Below are 20,805 nucleotides of genomic sequence, written 5' to 3' on the forward strand. Positions count from 1 at the left end.
TCAATATTCTAGTAACCAGTTTGAGCGTCTCTAATTATTTCTCATACTTGAAAATTACACATATCTGCAATGTGCTTTATACATTACTTCCATTTTATTTTATAACTATCAGGTCCTTTTTTGCAACTTTTATTCTTATAGCATGTCTAACGAAGTGACAGATCCATTAATTTCGTAGGAATATATTTTTTTATAATGCAAATGTATTACGATTAATTTGTCACGCGTGCTGGAAAATAAGCAAAGACGTTATTTAATTGTCGCATAATAGCATACCGCGTCTTTTGTGGTACTTCAGGATACAGAAACGAGTTCATTCATCTTAAGACAAATCTATCGCAGTCACGCAAAGTGCGACTTTTAAATCAGTATTGTAAGAGTAAATCTTTGCGGTTCGGATTTATCAGCAGCCATGTAGGTAGTGCCAAATCGGACTTGTTTTTCAAAATTACAGTTTGTATTAATAATATAAACTATAATTAGTTCATTATTGTAGTCTAAAGCCAATCCTTTGAAGATTTCTATAATTGATAAATAATCATCAGTTTTATTTAACTTTTCCCTTATGTATTCGTAATTCTTCCATTTTCTCCAACATCAAAAGCATCAAAAACATGTAATAGTATTTACTTTACACGCCGCGTCACTTGTTATAGTACGATACTATAACAAGCGTATATTGGAATGGATGCGAAAAGTGAGAGGTTATCACTACTCTAATATACTGCAACAAGTTATCGTTAGCGTTTACTCCGTGTTCGTAATAATTCCGTCACTCTTCTTTATACTGTATCATATTGCAACGAGTGATTTACAAATAAGATGTTACCCAGCGCATTAAGCAATAAGCTACACAATAATGCGGACATACGCCGGTGTTTTATATGAAACGCGTTAATTCTCTTCGTGAAGAAAATTAATACTGTTTATGTCGTATTGCATAATATTTATCGTACCGCGTTACAACATCGTTGAACACATAAATTAGGAGCAGCTTATATATACATACAATACGTTTTTCAGATCCGCCGTTAACCATCGGTTAACGAAGCTGTACGCTTCGAGACATTTGCAGCACGAGGCATATAATTATCACATCACAGCATGTGAGAAAGTTGCTAGGACGCATGGTTGAGCGACACGATGCGTGCTGGTAATGAGGAGCGAACTAACAGCTCTCTCGACTAGAACGTTAAAAAAAAAAAGAGTATAGCGTGTCGTTCGCGGATGCAATGTTCACGTGATGTCAGTTCGAGACTGTAATGAGATGCTGAGGATCTCCTACGCACCTTGAAATTATACACGCCTCGAATAATTCATTTCGCTTTTGGCACACGATTGAATTTGCTTCTCTCATCGGAAAGTAACGCAAATCCTTTTCTTTAATGCCAAAAATAGATATTTTTTCAAAGCGATGAAATATTAAAAATACAGAAAAAAGAAGTTGCAATTGCATATTATATAGGTATACGGCAAAAATGCAAGAGTTTAAAAAAGTTCATTTTTTAATACACGAAATATAAATATTTCGGATTTCTAATATTTTTTTCATAATAGTAGACAGTACAAAATTTTTACTGATATAGTTCGTTTACTTTAACATAGTAAATAATACTTAATAAATTAAGTTTTTGATAGGTGCAGCGTATATACTGGAATAGGGATGGGATATATGGCTATTCATAGGGGAAGGAGGAGGGGTATGTACGGTTCATGAAAAATTTACAAATAATGCATATAAATAATACGTATAAAATGACAATAACTTATAAATGCATTTACAAAGTTTTATTAAGGAATAAGAATGATAAATATGTATATGAAGTAATAAATAATAATTACAATCTTCCCACATATATTACAAATGTTATGACATGAGATATACACATATACATGAGTATATACATATTTCATGTAATGCGTTTATTGCATTTAGTGCACTGAATTCAATCTACACACTTTGTATGCTTTAGGCATAAATCCCGTCCGCTAAAAACCAAATAGGTGGAATATACAAGATAACAAACTAAACAAAGAATAAAAGAGCAAAGTACTTGTATTTTGTTGTACAACATGCTTTATTATTCCTCATGTATCATTCATGTATCACTAAATAATCATCACTAAGTCTTTTGCACGTTCTACAGTAATCATTTTATGTAGATTTATAATTTATGATGGTGCTACTTAACACAGTGACACAAATCGATTCAACTCACAATAATTTCATTAATATTAACAGTAAAAAACTGAAATCATAACACTAATAATATAACATAAAGACATGTAACAGAGTAGTTGCGGGAAAATTATCCCCACTCCTTCTATTTTTTCTGACTTCTGCGACGTAAATCCCAGCGCGGCGTATTTGCCGGAGTTATCCTATATTAAACCATAATGTAAAATTAACCACTTTAATTGATACGACAATTAATGTAATTTGTGAAATCATTCTTTCTAAACTCGATCGCGAATAAAGCATGAAGCAAAGTGCCGAGCATGAAAGTGATGCTGGCTGAACATACCGACGTTAAGATTATGGGAAATTATTTGCAGAAAAGAGAGCAACGAGAGATTTGCAACGACCAACGAGAACAATGCGGAGGAGCATGCTCGTCAGGAAATCGTTAACCCACCAGAGGTAATCGCAGCCTTCGGCATTAGTGCATACGTGCATTGTTAATAACAGGGTACTCGAAGCACTACCACTCCGTAAAGAAATCCACAGAGAGGACTGCCTGCGATCATCGGCGTATCCTTCGATACACGGAACCGATCAGCCGACGTTGTCCGGCTTACGCCAAGGCTAATTCGCCTTAATTAATACACGAGATCTCACCAAACCTCCTCCTGTCTATCAAGGGTCACGCCAGTCGGCTGACATCGAGCCTATATTCCGATAGTTACGCACAGTGATTCTCAGCAGCGATCCTTTATTCTTTTCGATCAGTTAAATATTTTTGTTCTAATACGTTATGAAAAACCTAAAAAATAATAAATAAATAAAATGCCAATTTGAGCCAACATTGGTTATTCATGTGTATTTTATATCATTTATTCAAAGTGAATATTAAAATGTATACGTTCCGACCTACGGTCAAGATTCTCTTCAATGCAAAGAAATTTACTTAAACTTTTTACATTCGTCTATCAAACAATTATGTCGTGTCTAATAACTCTTAATTTTGTTTCATTAAATGGAACAGTCTAATGGAATAGTCTAATGGAACATGTACAACAAACTTTATAAAGACAGTTCAATCTTGACAGTCACATGTTAAACTTAATAATTTGATAGCGTAAAATACACACGAATAACCAGTATTGGCTCAAATATTTTATTTATTTATTATTTAAAAAATTTTTTTTTTATTGATTTCTTCTTGGGTTGTCAATTGTTATGAAAAACCTTGTATAATTCGATTGTGGCATAACAGTAATTATAAATAGACTGATTTCTAAATAGAACGGAACTAATACACGGAAAAAATGATGCTGTAACGATTATGTAAATAGCATTAGCAAAAGTGATAATGCCGGCCATTTAACGTTCTCCAATCTCATTTATAGCCACTGCAATTAGTAATATGTAATTATCACTGGAAAATATAAACTTAACGGCAATTGAAACACAACTTGTGTCGCTATGTGCATAAAAGTGTATAGCGATTTTAAAATTGGAAAGCACTTAATAATAATGTGCATTTAAAAAATGTCGAATGAATGTTAAGTGTGAATTTAACACCCATGCGATATGTGTATAATTCTCACCACGTTGATTTTTTTTTTAATTAAGATCAACATAATGTGGATTTAAAACCTCTAGTGTTTATATCAACACCATGAATTTAATACTATGAGTGCATGGATTTAAAACTCATGGTGTTAAATCCACACCATATTGATATTAATTTAATACCAACACAGTGAGAATAATATACAATAGACACTGCATGGTATTCACATCGCTATTTTTTTAGAGTGTATAATACAGTTGTATAATACAAGCAGTCAATATGTAATTGATAAATAAAATATTGTATAATAATTGTAAAGAGCTTAATAAAATTTATTTGTATTATAATGTATTATTTACGTTGAGATTTAAACAATAGGAAACAGAATATGCTATTGTCACTACCTGAATGCAGAATTTGTTTAAGCGTTTCTCCTGCTTGCGCGGTAACAGTTTATATATATAAAGTTAATTATAAATAAACTTAAATTTATATCGCTCTCATTTAATTACATCTCGTTAAAAATTCTTCCGAGTCAATCAAAATCATGGCTCGCGGAAAACTCTGGCATAAGAAATAACGATGTATTTAAAAGAAGCGTGGCAAGCATTTCTTAACTCACGCGGAATCATCCTCAGCCGAGGGAAATGCGATAATTAGAGATACCTGTAGATACACATGTTGTTATGCGATTTCTCACAAGTAGATAAGGAATTTTATGTGTACGCTAATGGGCGTAGGAAACATCTCTCACCATATAATCGTGCAAGGGCGATTTACCGTGCGCTCATAATGAGCTATGATTCTCTACCTGCAGCTCTCGTTACACGCAACAGCGTGCGTCGCTATATTCGTCGATATTAAAAGTAATATTAGGTTCTTATTATTCCGTTACGTCGTCAATGAGGTGCGTAATACGAACAACATTCAGTTACACTATCGCTGAAGCAATTAATATTGCTGATAATATATTTTGCCCTAATTAATCCGCTATTATTGAAAAGAGTCCTACATGTCATAATTAAAAATCCATAATCATTAATTTAACAGAATATATCGTTCTCTTATTTCAAAAGAAAACGATATATCAGATTCCCACACAACTTGAAAAATGTAATTTTCAAATGAGAATTCTGGTAGATTTTACCAGAAATATTGTATTAACCAGAATTCCGCTTATCTCAACTAGAATTCTAATAAATTTAACCAGAAAATTCTGATTCGTCCATTTTCAACCAGAAATTTTTTTTTAGTGTATATGAATGAGTTAGGTAAAGATTATCTACTCTATCAATCATTAAAAATAAACTAACTTAACTTCACAATCCGTTCGCCAAATAGCATTTGTGTTTTTAAGGCTTTCAAAGAAATCGCGATATCTTTTACAAGAATGGCATATTTTGAGTTGTGTTATTTTTGTAAATAATAAAGAAAGTTTTCTACAGAGAATATCACTATCAAAGTTTGAAGAAGAAATTTTTTTATTTTGAATTTAGTCATTCCATCTAATCAAGGTAAATATAAACTGTTGGTCATATTTCGGATCACTTTTGATGAATTATTCCGGATTTATTATTGATAATTTCGTAAAATATTAAAATCATCATAACTGATCAATAAAAAGGATAATTTATTTTAGGATTGTGAAACAAAAATGACATTCGGTCATGTTTGTAAGAGTATATTCTTTTTGCCAATATTATTTTAGTCAATAATTGTTAAGTTGAAAAATATCGTGATAGAATGCAACACTCGTAAAATATCGCGAAATGAGCGAACCGCAATATTTAGTGCGCAAAATCTGTTGAAATCACGAGTCTTTGAGAACTGGGCCCATTATTCTTCAAAGCGAGGTAATTTTATGATCACTCCCGCCGGCTTCGCAACGATAATCATGATCGCGCGATTTACGAACGAGTTATGCGGAATGGTAGAAATGACAGTAATCAATGAATTGGCATTTCCCACATCCAGGCGGTACCTCAGTAAGGATATCTCAATGGTGTTAGAATGACAGATAGACGGCACGATTCGCTAGAAACGGGCGTTGCACGCCAGTCGTCGAAACAATTATTAGTCGAAGCGAGGTGAATACGACATACACAACGAGGTCTGGGTATGTCAAGTAATGGCCTTTTGTTTACCAGCCGATCACTGCGCACCAGGAATTTCGTAAAACCATCTACCATAATAGTATCCTAATGCGCAAAGCATGTTCCGGTCTGCGAAACGAGTTTCTCTCCGGAATAGTGGAGAGAAACTGAAACAGGAAGATGGTACGCAGAATTTTCGTGAGGTAGGACAAGAAATGGTAACTCCGGTCTTTGATGTGTATTCTACAGCACACTTACAATTAGCGCAAAACGTGACTAACTCGATTTCACAATTCCACTTCATATCGAGAAACAAAACATATTATAATACAAAATATCATAAATTCTCTATTCTATCACAATGTGCGACCTTTTTATTAAAAATGTTGAATAGCTTATCACAAAAATTGCAGTTTTTTAATTTTATTATTTTTAATTAGTATAGAAGAACTTTTTACTGAAGTATCTAAAAATTTAAATACAGATCTATAATAAAAATATATTGTTAGATTGTCAAAATAATTACGTAGGACGTTTAAGCTATTTACTATAGAATGTTGAAACTTGAATGGAAAAGACGATTTTTGTTGAAATGTCTAAAAAATTTAAATATATATAGATCTAAAAATAATTCTGTTGGACTATCAAAATAAAGCATGAGGAGATATTCGAACATAATGAGTAATGCAGAAAAATTTACAATAATCTAGCAATCAGTCAAATGTCCCACGTAATTATTTTGACAATTCAAAACAAAAATATTTCCAAATTTGTATACAATTGAATTTTTAGATACTTTAACAACCCTTTTTTTGCAGTGATAAAAAATAATAGAACTGCGATTTTTGTGATAAGCTCTTAAATATTTTTAGTAAAGAGATCACATATTGTGATAATAAATTATCATAATTTTGTTCGAGTATAGAATGCACGGCGTCTTCGATTAAAAAAAAAAAATAAAATAAATAAACATTCATTTGCTCCTCCCAATATCTCAAAGATATGCACAAAGTACGGCGACCAACCTGATAAGAGAAAACGAAGGCTTCAGGGATTTCTATAAGTATAAGCAAGCGTCTCCGGGTTGAGCACCGCGATCGCGCCGCGTCTCGCTTGAATCATGGACCAGACAAAAGATCCTGGTTCTCACGACCACGCCCTCTCTCTCCTCGCCGCCTGTGCCCCTCCCCAGACGGCGGCGATGCCTTCACGAAGGTACCTATCCACCGGAAATTCCTAAAGCAAACCACCATTGCCGCCGCTGCTGCCGCGCCACGTCGTGCATATCTACATGGTCAGGAACGAAACGGAATGGAACAGAACGAACGCATGGAAACGGCGCGACCTCCTCCAAGTTTCTCTCGTGACGCGGTAATAAATGACCGGGGTTGTATGTATACGCGGGGCGCCCGTATACGAAAGCGGATAAAAGTGCGAATCTTTTCTTCCCCCTCCCCTTCTCATCCCTTCACTCCCGCTGCTGGACAGAGGCACCTCCTCGGCGACGTCGCGGAACGGTATCGAATTTCCGCGGGGCTCCACGGTCGTGAATCCTAGCGTGCGAATGTCGGCGACCTCTGACCTCGACGGACCGCGGATCACGCGCGCGAAAAATCCTGGCGGAGGATAGCACGGCGCCACGCCGTGTGTGCCTCTTATCTGTTGCATCCTACAGCATGCAGAAGAGTCACAGCATTTCTGATATAAATTCGCGAAACACGGCAAACTAACTAGTCGCTAACGTGAACTAAATTGACGACTGTCATTAACCGATTTGAGATAATAAAATCAGGATTTTTCGCGCGCGTTTACAATTAAATAATTCGTGCGAAGAATTGACTTTGAAAATTGCCTTTTTATAGTAATTGAATGACAATTTCTTGAGCTCGTAAATCACGGCGAACAGCTACCGTGAAAGGTTACCACGTCCAATTCGAGCGTCTTAGATACTAAAGGAATGTTCAATGACTAACGATTTGTCGTCGACTTGACACAGCTGGGCGACAAGTTGTCAGCTACCGTACGATCAACTTAAGCATTATTTTATACGATCAATGACGCACTCACGATGATATATGGTAATAAGGCGCGAGTTTTGCACTGATTTAACGTGGAGAGATGGAGATAACGATTCCCAATTTCTACGTGGCAAAGTTTCTTTTATAAATGTGAGCAGAAAAAGAGATTTCCATGTTCGCTCATTTCAAAAGCTCACTGCTTTGCTGAATGAGATTCTATATAATTTGCATAGGTAGTTGTATACAATAATGACGAAGTGCTTATAATTAAATTCTTTCTCGTTAACTTTTTTCTCAAATACTGTGCGTTCGTTGATTTCGAGTGTTCTGCATAGATGATTATCTTTATGTAGTGTTGTTTAAAGATGATCCTACACGGTCAATAATATTGATCAGTAATATTGTATCAGTAATACTGAAAATGTATATTAATATTTTAACTTTACACGATTAATATTATTGACAATATATTTCATTTTAATTTTACATACATTATCTATTGTACTATGACGTGAATCCTAATAAAGCAATACTGAGAGAGATACTCGAAAATCAAAATCCAGATCATCATCAATATTCTACGTCAATCCATCAATATTAACCGTACATTCAATAATATTATCAGTATTTATTAATACTGACAATATTATTCACCATGTAAGGTCATCTTAAGATTTGTAATTCTGGGCCTTTTCCTAACTTCATTAAGAAAAAGGAAAGCAAAATGTGAACTTGACACGTCAAGTCAATGCTTACAATTACAAATCTAGGATTACGATTCATTTGATGCTATAAATGGTTCAAAGCAATTTTTTCATTGGTCAATTAGTTAAATTATTTCTTTCGATTGGCTAATCAAATATTTCGAAGCATTTGTAGTGTCAAATGGACCGCACCTTTGGACATGTAATGTAGACATTCAATATTGAAAACAATAGGATAAATCAAGAAAACAGCGTATGAGAGAGAAGGTATTGACGTTAAAATGACGAAATGCGCGATCCAACGATCGCTGATGTACGCAGTGAGTCACATATAGTGATCGCACATAGTGATCATCAGGAACGTGCGTTTGTTTCTTTGAATCGATTGATTTATTTCATCTTGATTAACTTTCCTAACTGAAATTCCAATAGTTATCTATAGCTTTTTAACTGTGGAATGGAGAGATTTATGATACGACGATGCTACGTAATTTAATTTTTTCTATTTGCAATTCCAATGGTGTATTCGACATAGCGGTATCTTTCGTTCGTGAATACCTGACCAAAGAGAGTTCTTATTTTCCATATTGTGCTGTAATTAAGAATGCTATCATTATTGAGTGATACAGTATTGCTATCGTAAATTGCTATCGAAAATTTTATGTATTTATGTAAAATTTTATGTAAAAATAGGCCACTTTAATTAAGTAACACAAGTTTTTTATACATTTTAACGATAAAATATTCTTAATCTAAACTTTTATAAACAAATAATCTAATTATTAAGTCAAAAGAAAAGAAAGAATAAGCCACCATAAAATTTAATTTCAAAATAGTATAAAATATGCAGTCCAATTATATATATTTTCTCATAATACTTAAATAAAACGTGTAATAACATAAAGTAATAACAAAATTGTTTAAAAATTGAAATCATTTATATCACGCTTTCTGTTATAATAACTATCAGGTTAAGAAACTTGAAAGAACTGGTAACAGCCAAAATTTTTAAAAGCTTGTCTCCGCTTATCCTAGCTTTTAGCAAATTAGACTTTCTAATGATCACTGAAAGCATAACTTAGGGCTCAATGACCTCGCTCATTTGTACGTACAATTTACATATCAATAACATTCTGGAATTAACACTTGAATAGAATAACTGATAGGAACAAAAATGAATGCCAACACGGAAAGAACGTTTTGTTAAAGTATCTGAATACTTAACTAGATACAGATCTGAAAATAATTTTGTTACATTAAAATAATAGAACGCTCGAATATAGTGATAATGCTTGCACAAAGGCATTCTAGCAATCAGTTTAATAAGTGTCCTGTATAATTATTTTCATATAGTCCACCAAAATTTTTCACATACAGTTCTTTTTGTGAAACAGTACGCGATAAAAAAATATATCGTATTATTTTGGAAAGGAATTAAACTTGATATGAAAATATAGATGTATAATTTATTTAGAGAAAAAATTGCACGAAATTATTTAATACTATTCGACAAAATTGATAAAGCGCCATTCTCGCAATTAACACTAACTTACCGGTATGAGTCCTCTTGTGCGCTTTTAGATGCGAGCTCTTCGTGTAAACTTTGTCGCAGCCAGCAACGTCGCATCTGTGAACTTTGCGTCTCTTCAGCGCGTCGCCGCATTCGCCATCGACACCTAAATTGCCGCCATTTCCGCCAACACCGGCGTTTCCTCTGCCACCCAAACCGATACCCGCTGCTAGCGCCGGACGTTTGTGGAACACGCTATAATCAGATAGTTAAATCCACAAAAGTTAATCCTAACGTGAACACAAATAAAAATAGTATGTCTTTGAAAAGTTACATTAATAAGATTGTAACATTCAACATAATATTCTTCTTTTTTTTTTTAAATTCATTTTAGCCGAGACAGATCAAGTCATAAACTTTAATAAATAGAATAAAATTCTTCATGGCTCATTTTAATTATAATTTATTTTTATACCTTCTGAGAGCCGATTGTTCCACCTTTTGGTAAATTTTACTTGTGAGGTAAATCTGGTAATATTGTTTAGCAACAATAATGTCCGACTTTCTCTTGGTATAAGCGAAGAACTCACTCAGTGACCAGTTTTTGATTGTATTAAAGGCAGGTAAAGTCGTTCAAAATAAAACGACCGAGGAGATACGAGGTAATATCGTCAAGAAGAAATCAAACACGATTCATAAAACGGCGTAACGCAACATGCTGCGAATTATGAAAGGATCGGTCCTGGGATCGCGCATGCCTTTTTGCACTCGACTCTCGCAACTATACATCCGAGATGACATTGATTACGACAAAGAAACGAGCGATAAAAAATTTGCCGTTTCAGTCATTACCAATATCAATTCCTATGGACGAGAGACGTCTTCATCAATCGTTTTGCGCTGTAACATGTAGACTCGATTATGCGACAGATGATCTCTCACTCCTTCTTTTTCTAAGGAATAACTCTCAGTTATTCCTTAAAGCCACAGCAAGCAGCTGCGTACTTTACAATATAATATGAACTATTAAAATAATATAAACTATTTAATAATAATTCATTTTTAATATTTAAAAGTTTATTCTCATTAAACCCGTATATAGACGTATAGGATCAGAACTACTTTTTCTTCTTCTTTTTCTTGGATGGATCCTAATCCAATAAAAATAGTCATAAATAAAAGACGAATCAAACAATCCAATATTTAATCTCCACAAGGGAGAGAAGCCAAAGCAATCCAGAGTCACTTTGTAATGATCGCTGTGTGATTTTGTGCGCCTATTTATATAAGGATTAATATTATATTGTCATTTTTATATTAAACAAATTTATTTATCATTCTAAAAATAAAAACGATTTAATAAGTAATATCAAGGACTTAGATATCCACGTTGCGTGAATAAAAATAAAAATTTATTAAGAAAAAAATTTTTTAAAAAACAAGAAACTTAAAAAAAATTCTTATCACACAGAGTGTAAAATTATTTACTCTAACAGTTAAAGTTTAAATTAGTATAATTTGAGTTTTTCTTTATTGTAAAATCAGTGTAACTTATTTTCCCAGATAATGTACTGCTTTTTCATCTAGATAAGTGTACCAATTTCCGGTGTTATTTGTAATGCGAAGTTTTCGTTTTGAGCCGGAGTACCTTTCTCAATAAGTACTCGAAAAACCGAGCAATTCGTCGAAAGCGTGCAATGACACTGGACCGATTGATGGAAACAAGAAAGGTATATCGGACCGGCTCGATCAATCTCAACTTGACTGAATTCTGGTAGGACTTGTTTTTCCACGAAACTCGTACGTGGCAATAATATAGATAGACTCGCGTTTTTTAGGGCGTACATATTTGTACGCCCATATTTGTACCAGTCAATTTGACGCAGTGCAAAATATTGCTCTCGAATCATTTATGAAGAAAAAAACGAGACAAGCATCGAAAGGTAATCTGAAGGAATTACAAAAGTATCGAAAATTTTGATACTTTTAAAACGATTGCAATAATTCGACTCTGATTATTTTAGGTTTAATCACGTTGAATCACAATTTTTCCTGAACTTTCAATATGCCTCTTATACACTCCAGACTGTTAAATTCATATTTATACTCACAATTTGAATTATTTTTAATCATTTCTAGACCGCTCCTACTTAAAACAATGAACGATTTTACTCAAGCAATGTATTGTATTAAAACTAAAACACAAACAAATTAATGTATTAAATTTGACTCAAATTTAGTTTATTATTTATTAAGTACACATTGATATAATATATTGTTTACTTTGAAGCTGAGCAATTTAATTTTGACACACACAGAAGTTCAAAATGACAAAATATTTAACTTAAAGGATTAGGTATTATTACTGCTTCTTTGATATCTAACAGTGTGTTCATTTTGTTATCATTATAATTTTACTATTAACGTAATGGCTCGTCGACATAAAGTTATTCTACTTGAAAGCGATATTTTATATAAATTCACACCGAAACAATAAATTACGGAACGATACTAATCTGCAACGTGCGATCCGGGCCGTGATCGAGAATTGGAGGAGTTTTAAACTGGCTAGATAAAACGACGTCGGTACTACTGACGCGTTCTTACCCGCGCCGTATTTCATCGAAGCTATGTGAGGGCCCTCCTCGTACCATTCACGCTATAAACTAGAACGGCGTGTTGCGCGAACTGACATAAATCCGTTTCCAGTCGCGATAATCCGGCTCGCGTCTACCTCAATCCGCCCCTCAGAAAGTACCAACTATGTGTCTTTGTTCATTCGTATTTCTCTCTCTGTCGACACATAAACGCCATGGAAAATTAATTATTCGCTGTACTTCAATATGAACTAACAACTACATATTGCCTCCTAACATACTTTTCTAACGATCTTGCTGTACACGTTACAGTCCGTTAACCCCCTCACGTTATAGCGGTGAGAAGACTACACGTTTGCGAGCCACGTCGCAGAAATGCATCGCAATGCATTTTAAACGAAAAACTACGAAACTAAACTAGTAAAGCCATGCATGTTGCACAGTTGCAATCTATAGACGGCTTCCTACTGTAGACAGAAGTTAAAATCTGATTTGTCAAAATGCGACAGGAACGTTTATGTAATGTCACTCACTGAAAATGAAACTAAATAAAACTAAGTACAACTAAGTAAAACCTAAAAAAGCTAATGTGGTATGATAGAAACATTGTAACCAGTCACATTGTAACTAATCAGTTAGACATAATAAAGTGTGGAAAGAACGCTTTTTGCTGAAAAATCTAAAAATGTAACTAGATTTGTAACTGGATTTAAAACTAATTATGTTAGATTATCAAAATAATTGTAATAGATTTAAGCTAGAATATCAAAATTTTTTGCAGTATTATCATCATGCTTAAGATTTTTATATAATTATTTTTCCAACAAAATTTTCACATCAGTATCTAGCAAAATTTTTTAATATTTCAGCAAAACTGTTCTTTCCGTGCGACAATTTAATAGACGGACAAAAAGCAACTGAGAAATATATATATATTTGTTATAAAATGTACCGACATTAGTGCAAGTTATAATGTTGTACTTTTTAAAAAATTAGAAAGAATACAAATTAATTTAATTCAATGCAAAATAATCATGCCACAATCACACCTCTAATATAAACCAATTAAATAATGCAAAATATATCTTAATATATGTTTTTCTGCGGCGAATTCATCGCAGATTTTTTATAAAGAATGTCCACATGGATATTAGGAGTCGTGTTGCGTATGTATGTAAGGTACTCCATTTGAGATGTGTTCAACGTACATATAAAGAGATAAAAAATATACACAAAAGAGCAAGCTGCAATTTACATAGGATATGATTTATAATTATTTCTTCATCATACGTGGATTAAGATAAAAATGACAATATAAAATTCAAATAAAGAACCGTATAATCGCTTGTTTACTAAATTCTTGAATAAATTTAAGCTTAAAATGATTCTCACGCGTTTTTTCATATTTTTAGATAACGATCAATTTTTCCAACGAACTAAAACTGAAAGATACGTTTCAAGGATAAGGGTCAAACAAAGCTCGTGCGCAACGCGCCGTATAGATACGCTGATTTGCAAAGAGCGTATAATGGATCGGCGTCACGCTAATTGGGCGAAAGGAGCGAGTCGAAATTACTTAGGCGCGTGCTTGAAAGAAATCGTGACGGGACGTGTAAAATGAGGTTTGTTAGCGTGCGCCGGGTGTCACGAGATTACTATGTTTCTTGGTGTGTGTCAGAACACGGTTTCTATAATGTTAGATGGATCGGGAGAAGCCCGGGCACAATGGAAACGACAATCGCGCGGGTGCGCGGCGAGAGCAAATTAAACGAGATTTACAGCGGGCGCACGATCTCGTCCTATTAACCCTGGACGTACTTATGCATTCGATGAAATACGACTGTACGTAAGAATCACCATCGTGAATGAGTACTCGCGATACCCTGCTGCTTTCGGCCGATTGTAAAGCGATAATAAAATCAGTCTTTGTATTCCGCATGGCAATACAGTTAATAAGTTTAAACACACGTATGTTTCTGCATTGTCGTACGTTTACTCTGCACGTCTTCATTCTGAACAGTTTAAATGTTCATGTTTAAATATACATATAAATACATACATTATCCGACAAAAAGAAAAATAAAGACAATTAAATTAATTTAATCAAATAAACAACATTTTTCTCAGTTCTTAGAGATACTTTTTCTACGTTATTCAAATTGGCTATGGCACTTTCAATATATTATAATATATGTTTTAAGTTTTACACATTTGCGACACATTCTCCCTTAGATGATCAACGATTCTCGCGAGAGAAAATTTCTTTAATTAGAATTACCAGAGACATTAAATTATTCCCGCATTATCCATCCACAATGCGGACTCGTTTAGCATATCGTTACGTGTTACGCTGGCGGCAATATCAATTATCAATTAATCATCAACTTTTATCACGCGCTCGTCTCAATCACGCTGTACCCAGCCTTTAACTTCAACGCTATTCTCCTCTCAACGCTGTTCCCTCGTCGTCTTCGAGCAACGCGGACACGCCTGTCTAAGTGGGAGACGCAACAGGTGAATAATAATACTTACAGAGAAGCGTCCTTTATCCTCTGCAACGCGAGAAGGGCCGCAGTAGGGGAGATGAAGACAGACTCGGGTGGTTCCATCATGCAGACCGATACGTCCCTTTCTCGGTCTCTTTCCCTGTCCCTTTGTCTGTCGCGATCGCGTTCCCTTTCCCGATCCCGCACCTCCCTCTCCCTAATCGCGGGTTCTCTTTCCTGTTGACGTTCCCTCTCGTTCTCGCCGCTCCTTTCCCGCACCCTCTCGCGATCCCGGTTCCTCTCCCGGCTTCGATCACGATCATGATCTCTGTCCCACGCTGTTTCGCCCAACGGTGGCAAAGACGGGGACGCTGCAAAAGAAATAAATTTCCTCCATTTATCCCTGCTTGCTTGCTTGCTTGCTTGCTAGAAAAATGTTAGTAATAATAACAATAATAACTTGATTGCGTACATACAAGATTGCTTTATGATAAATCGGATAATTACAAAGAGCTGAATGAAAAAGATATACTGCACGCAAAAGGTGAGGGGGCACCATCTATGATGCCTATCTGTAATAAAAACACGATGATCAGAGCGCAAGATGGATAAAACGTAAAACACGTAAGAAAGTAAATAATTATACTTTGTTTTAATATGAATTTTATATTTGAATTCAAATTGCAGAACGAATCTTGACATTTATCAAAAAATGGCTAATTTATAAATGAATTTATATAAATAAATTATCCATTTATAAGAATTTGCAGCTACGGAAATTTATTTTATTTGATTAATCCAAACGGGATTCTATAAGAGAGACCTCCCGATTTAACGGAAAGCATGATTCACTGCATACGCGATGGCGATGTTAATATTCGTTTTCTAATCTAAGGGGCCGGATTACACCGAGGGATATTCCTGTATAGAGAGGGAGAAGTCGTTCTCGCAGATTGGAAACCTATTTCTGAGAACCGGTATCACCTGCCGTCTAACTGATTACGGTATTTTACATAATTACGCGGTATCTCTCGCACCTTGTAAGGAGCGTGCCGTGTTTCGAGTAATAGCTACTATCGTAAGATATTCAAAAGTAAAATCGCGAATAACGATGTTCCGAGAGGATATCGAATGCAAGCGAGATAATAGGAGCAATGTGCATTTTTTTTTTATTATATATGATATCTACGCGTTTGCCACTTTGTGCGAACGTGCCGTGGCACGTCACGGTACTATGCCCTCGATCCATCAGCGATCGAGGATCGAAGGTCGATGTCAGGCGAGTACGATGCAGCTCATGCAACTTCTCGCGAATAAATCAACGGAACGAATAAAGCACGAGCGTTCCACCTCGAGATCTCCCAATCCCACGCGACGGTGTGTTATAAATCGCTTTATAATCTCTTTTTACAGAATTGCACGAGTAATCGGACTTGACTCGAGGTTTCAGTTTCGCTTATCATTGCGATCGCGAGATTTTCTGCGAAATTTCGCGACTATTTCATGAATCGTTTCCATGTAAATTTCTATATTCTTCAAAAATTAGTAGTTTATTACCGTATTACATAGCATAGCATTGCAATTTACTTCGCTATCGAGAGAGTTTTGACGGCCTTTGACCCGTTGACACCGCGATCGGCCAACGTTGAATCTGGCCGCTGCATGTATCTTGCAGCACGTTTTGCGATTTGTAAGCCGACTGACAAGCATGTTAAATGCCCGTGACATTACTGTTACTAATTAGTAGTCGCGTTAGCAAGGCAATACATTCGCAAGATCGAGCGGGAAGATGCGGCTTTGCGAGACTGCTGTCGATCGTATTGCCGATAACATTTCGATTACACGTCTTTCATTCATCATAGAAGTCGCTTCCTTCACCATCTCTTCTAATTGAGGTAAATTTGCAAGCTCATTTCGTTACGATGGTTTACCTGCATGTGCGATCATCATTATACTATTTCGATTGCATAAAACCGCCGAGTTGCTTTGATAATTCAAAAGTTCCTTTGATTCTGTTTATAGTCTACAGGGATGAGTGAAGAAGGTTCAAAATATTATAAAGATTCGTTTTAAATAATAATTTTGTTTTAATAAATTATTTTGGAGCATACAATGTGTGCTTAACGATAATTTAACACAAAACTACTCTTTTTTGAAGTAGAAACTTACTTTAAAGAATAAAAATTGGGTCGATCTTGAAAAAGAACGGCTCAATTTTCAATTTTTAAGAGTGAGATTTTACTTTTTAGATTGAAATTCACTCTAGAAGTTTTAAAGAGTACTCATTCATTGTTCGCTTCAAAAAATAAGTAAAAATTATCAAAGATACGGAGAAAAAACAATTTTAGATACGTTTTACTTGACGTTCGTAATATTCGCGAGCATCATTTCATCCTTGTTATTTATCAAATGTTAAACAAGAATAAAATGATGCTCACAAGTATTACAATCGTCAAGTGGAACGTATTTTTTGCTAAAATATCTAAAAAATATCTAAAAAAGTTAGCAGAAAGTTTTGATATTCTAGCAATCATCTTGAATGTTATACTAAGAAAATATATATTAAATTTTAATAAATGTTAAATGTACACATATATATATTTACAAGAACCGATGAATTTGATGTAACTATTATTCTCTTTATTTATTTGTCGTAAATAAATATTAAGTTAGTATTATTCAGACAAATATTTATCAAAATTTATTATAGCACATTTTTTCTCAGTATTATTTTGATGGTCTAACAAAATTATTTTCAATTTTGTATCCAATCTAAATTTTTACTACAATAAAATCGTTCATTTCGTTTATCATTAATGATGAAAATTATTCGTTCTGCCATTAATAATAAATAATACGACGATGATTTTTTCTCGATACGTATCTAACCGATCATCAATTATCCGTTTTGTCATGGCAGAAATCTCGTGAGCGATCTAAAGGTGGTTAAGCGTCTTCAAATCGTATCGAGGAATCATTATAAATTCAGTTGATCGAACCGCGATGTAACAGCACAGTAACAGCAGTATTATTAGCCGCAATTTCCGTGCGCCGGACGGGGCGGCTTCGCTTAATTAGCTGCTGCTTCGGACACTTTTTCCCTTTCTTCCTCTGAAGTTCCTCGTTCAGGACGTCTCGTTATGGCCATTAACTCTTCGCGTAGTTCTATAGACCCATGATCTTCGTTATCTAATGGAGAACGCAGTCGTCACTACTGGGAACGATGTGATGTGACAGAGCTTCACCAGTCGGTGTCTTGCGTTTCATCCTAATCTTTCTTTTTTCCATTTTCTTTTTCCCGTTTAGCTATTAACGTGATCTCCGACGTTGAAATATAATAATGCTTGTAATTGGCGTATGAAATGACGCGTTTAATTATGCTTCTATAAAAAGAGGTTAGCTTCCGGTAAGAAGTTAAATTAACGATTAAGAGATAGAATTCGCGCAGACAATCTAGTTCAAGTAACTCTAGATTAATAATATATATATCATCTCTTTTCACATTACATACTATTTATAATACGTATATGCAAAGAAGGAAAGATTTAATTAAAAAATCTAATTAATTTTAATCGAATACGTGGTTATAAATTTGAACTCAGCTTGGTTTGAATTTTGTATAATGATATTACAGTTGAAATATTAGTAGATACTAGCCATTCATAACTGCGTATACATTTAGAAATTGTCCTTCCTTAATTTGTAAAATTATATCAAATCATAGGATTTTGATTTTATTTTTCAAAAAAAAAAAAAAATCCTTTAAAGAATTTTATTCTTCGAAAAAAAAAATCCCCTAAAAGATTTTATTGTTCGAGGAGAAAAATCCTCTCAAGGATTTTATTCTTCGAGAAGAAAAATCCTCCTTCCGCGGTACTTTCACTGTCTCCAAAATTGTTAATTACTTTAAATCTCAGCGTGTTTGTAATAAACATCTTCCGTTGCTGAATTATCATACCAACGGTGAGACCATCCCTCTTGCGCTATATCATCGCCTCGCCCACGCCAGCGAACAGGGTTAATCCTAAGCATTAACAGTAATACGTGCTCTTAGCATGTTTTGCCTTTCTGTCCGTTCCATGTTTCACCTTTATCTTCCCTTTAGGAACTCGCTCGTACTCTCGCGAGGTCTTTACTCTTAATTTTTTCACTTCTTTTTTCTTTTTTCTTCACGCATAGGTATAGGTATTCGTTCTCTCTCGCTTCCTCTCTCTCTTCTTCTCGTGCGCGTAAGGGAGCATCAAGGGGGGGTAATTGATAATGTTAAACGCCGGGGTTAATCCATCGATTTATGAGCAGAGTTTGCACCGTAGATTTTTTAAAATCCACCAAATTGAGGGATAATCGTCCGACGTTAATGCCTCGCTGCTAAAGATCGCCGCGCGAAGTCGGAGGTTTGATTGAGAGAGATAAGTAGGAGTTCGCGGAGGTTTATAGCGCTTCGCGTGTCCAGTGGCGAATAAAAGAATCCCTGCTAATCCGCCAAGAAAAAGAGGGGGTGTCTGAATCGGCTGAGAGAATCGATCTCGCGTTAGATGCGGTGCGCGGGCGTTGAAGATAAAGCGCTTGCTTCGTGACCCGGAGGTAAAGGTAGTCACTCGTTGTAGGATCTTGCGTTTGCAACGATGCGATTTAAGTTTCGCGACTTTTGAATCACGTCGTACTAATCCATGACGGTGACTTGTGCCTAGGAGCTTATGCATGTTTAGATAAATATTAACGTAATGGATATAACGTAAGAATATAATAAGGATGAAAGTGTTAATACATGAATAGAGCTTTTGAAAGATCTAAAATTTTGCTGGATGTAGATCTGAAAATAATTTCGTTGGACCAAATAATGAAAAATAATAAGCAAAAGTAAATTTATTATAATATTCTAAAACAATTAGTTTGAGGTTCTAATAAAATTATTTTCAGATTTGAATCCAGCAAAAATTTGGATCTTTCAACAAAATCGTTCTTTCCATGAATTAACATAGCAGCTATAAAAATAATTATATATAAAAATTAAAGAATATTGCATGTGATTGAACGAGCAAGATCTAACCATCTAGAGTTGATGGTGGTTTATTGGATCTATTCATTTATAAATTTTGTAAAAAGTGGCAAGTTCAATTTTTTTAAGTTACATTTGAAAATTTTGATTATTCTTATTAAAATATGTTTAGAATTCATTCTTTTTTATTCGAATTGTATCATTTTGATTTCTTAAATTAATGTTTTTATTAATATAAATTAAATGGATTTTACAGAGCCAGCTTCAATGAATGATTTTGGCATTAGTTAACAATAGGTCGATGGATGCTTCCCATTTATTGACACAAGTCGACACAAATCTCATTCTATCTTCCTTGACATTCAAAGATTAACAAATACAGAACAACATTTATGTCGCCAAATGGAAAGCACCCATTGAAGTCGAATTCAAGCGATTACTAAAAGGCTTTGTTTTTTTTTTTTTTTAACGAAATCGAAAGACGATTTTGAACACATCTGTGTCATTCACGAGTGAACGATTGGCGGTTCCCGTTTACTCCATGCTTCGCGCCCGGCAACATCCATTATTACGCGTCGTATAATTCAGCGGGTGGGCGCATTAGCCGCACGGAATATGCGCGAGTGCTCGCGTGCGCGTGCACAGGATGGAAGGTGGGTGG

The 20,805-nt window shown here is 34.7% G+C and overlaps 1 protein-coding gene across 1 annotated transcript in view; it reads right to left on the reverse strand.

The window, feature by feature from the left end:
* Positions 1–20,805, reverse strand: part of LOC105149261 (uncharacterized) — a 433,940-nt gene that overhangs the window by 10,098 nt on the left and 403,037 nt on the right. The window contains exons 5-6 of the mRNA XM_087409169.1: positions 15,192–15,516; positions 10,106–10,317 (exon numbers count right to left, since the gene is read on the reverse strand). Coding sequence (XP_087265295.1) covers positions 10,106–10,317; positions 15,192–15,516 — 537 coding nt within the window. The remainder of the gene's footprint in view (positions 1–10,105; positions 10,318–15,191; positions 15,517–20,805) is intronic.

Source organism: Acromyrmex echinatior, chromosome 1, assembly GCF_024713525.1.
Source record: "Acromyrmex echinatior isolate Ae372 chromosome 1, ASM2471352v2, whole genome shotgun sequence".
NCBI classification, from domain to species: Eukaryota; Metazoa; Arthropoda; class Insecta; order Hymenoptera; family Formicidae; genus Acromyrmex; species Acromyrmex echinatior.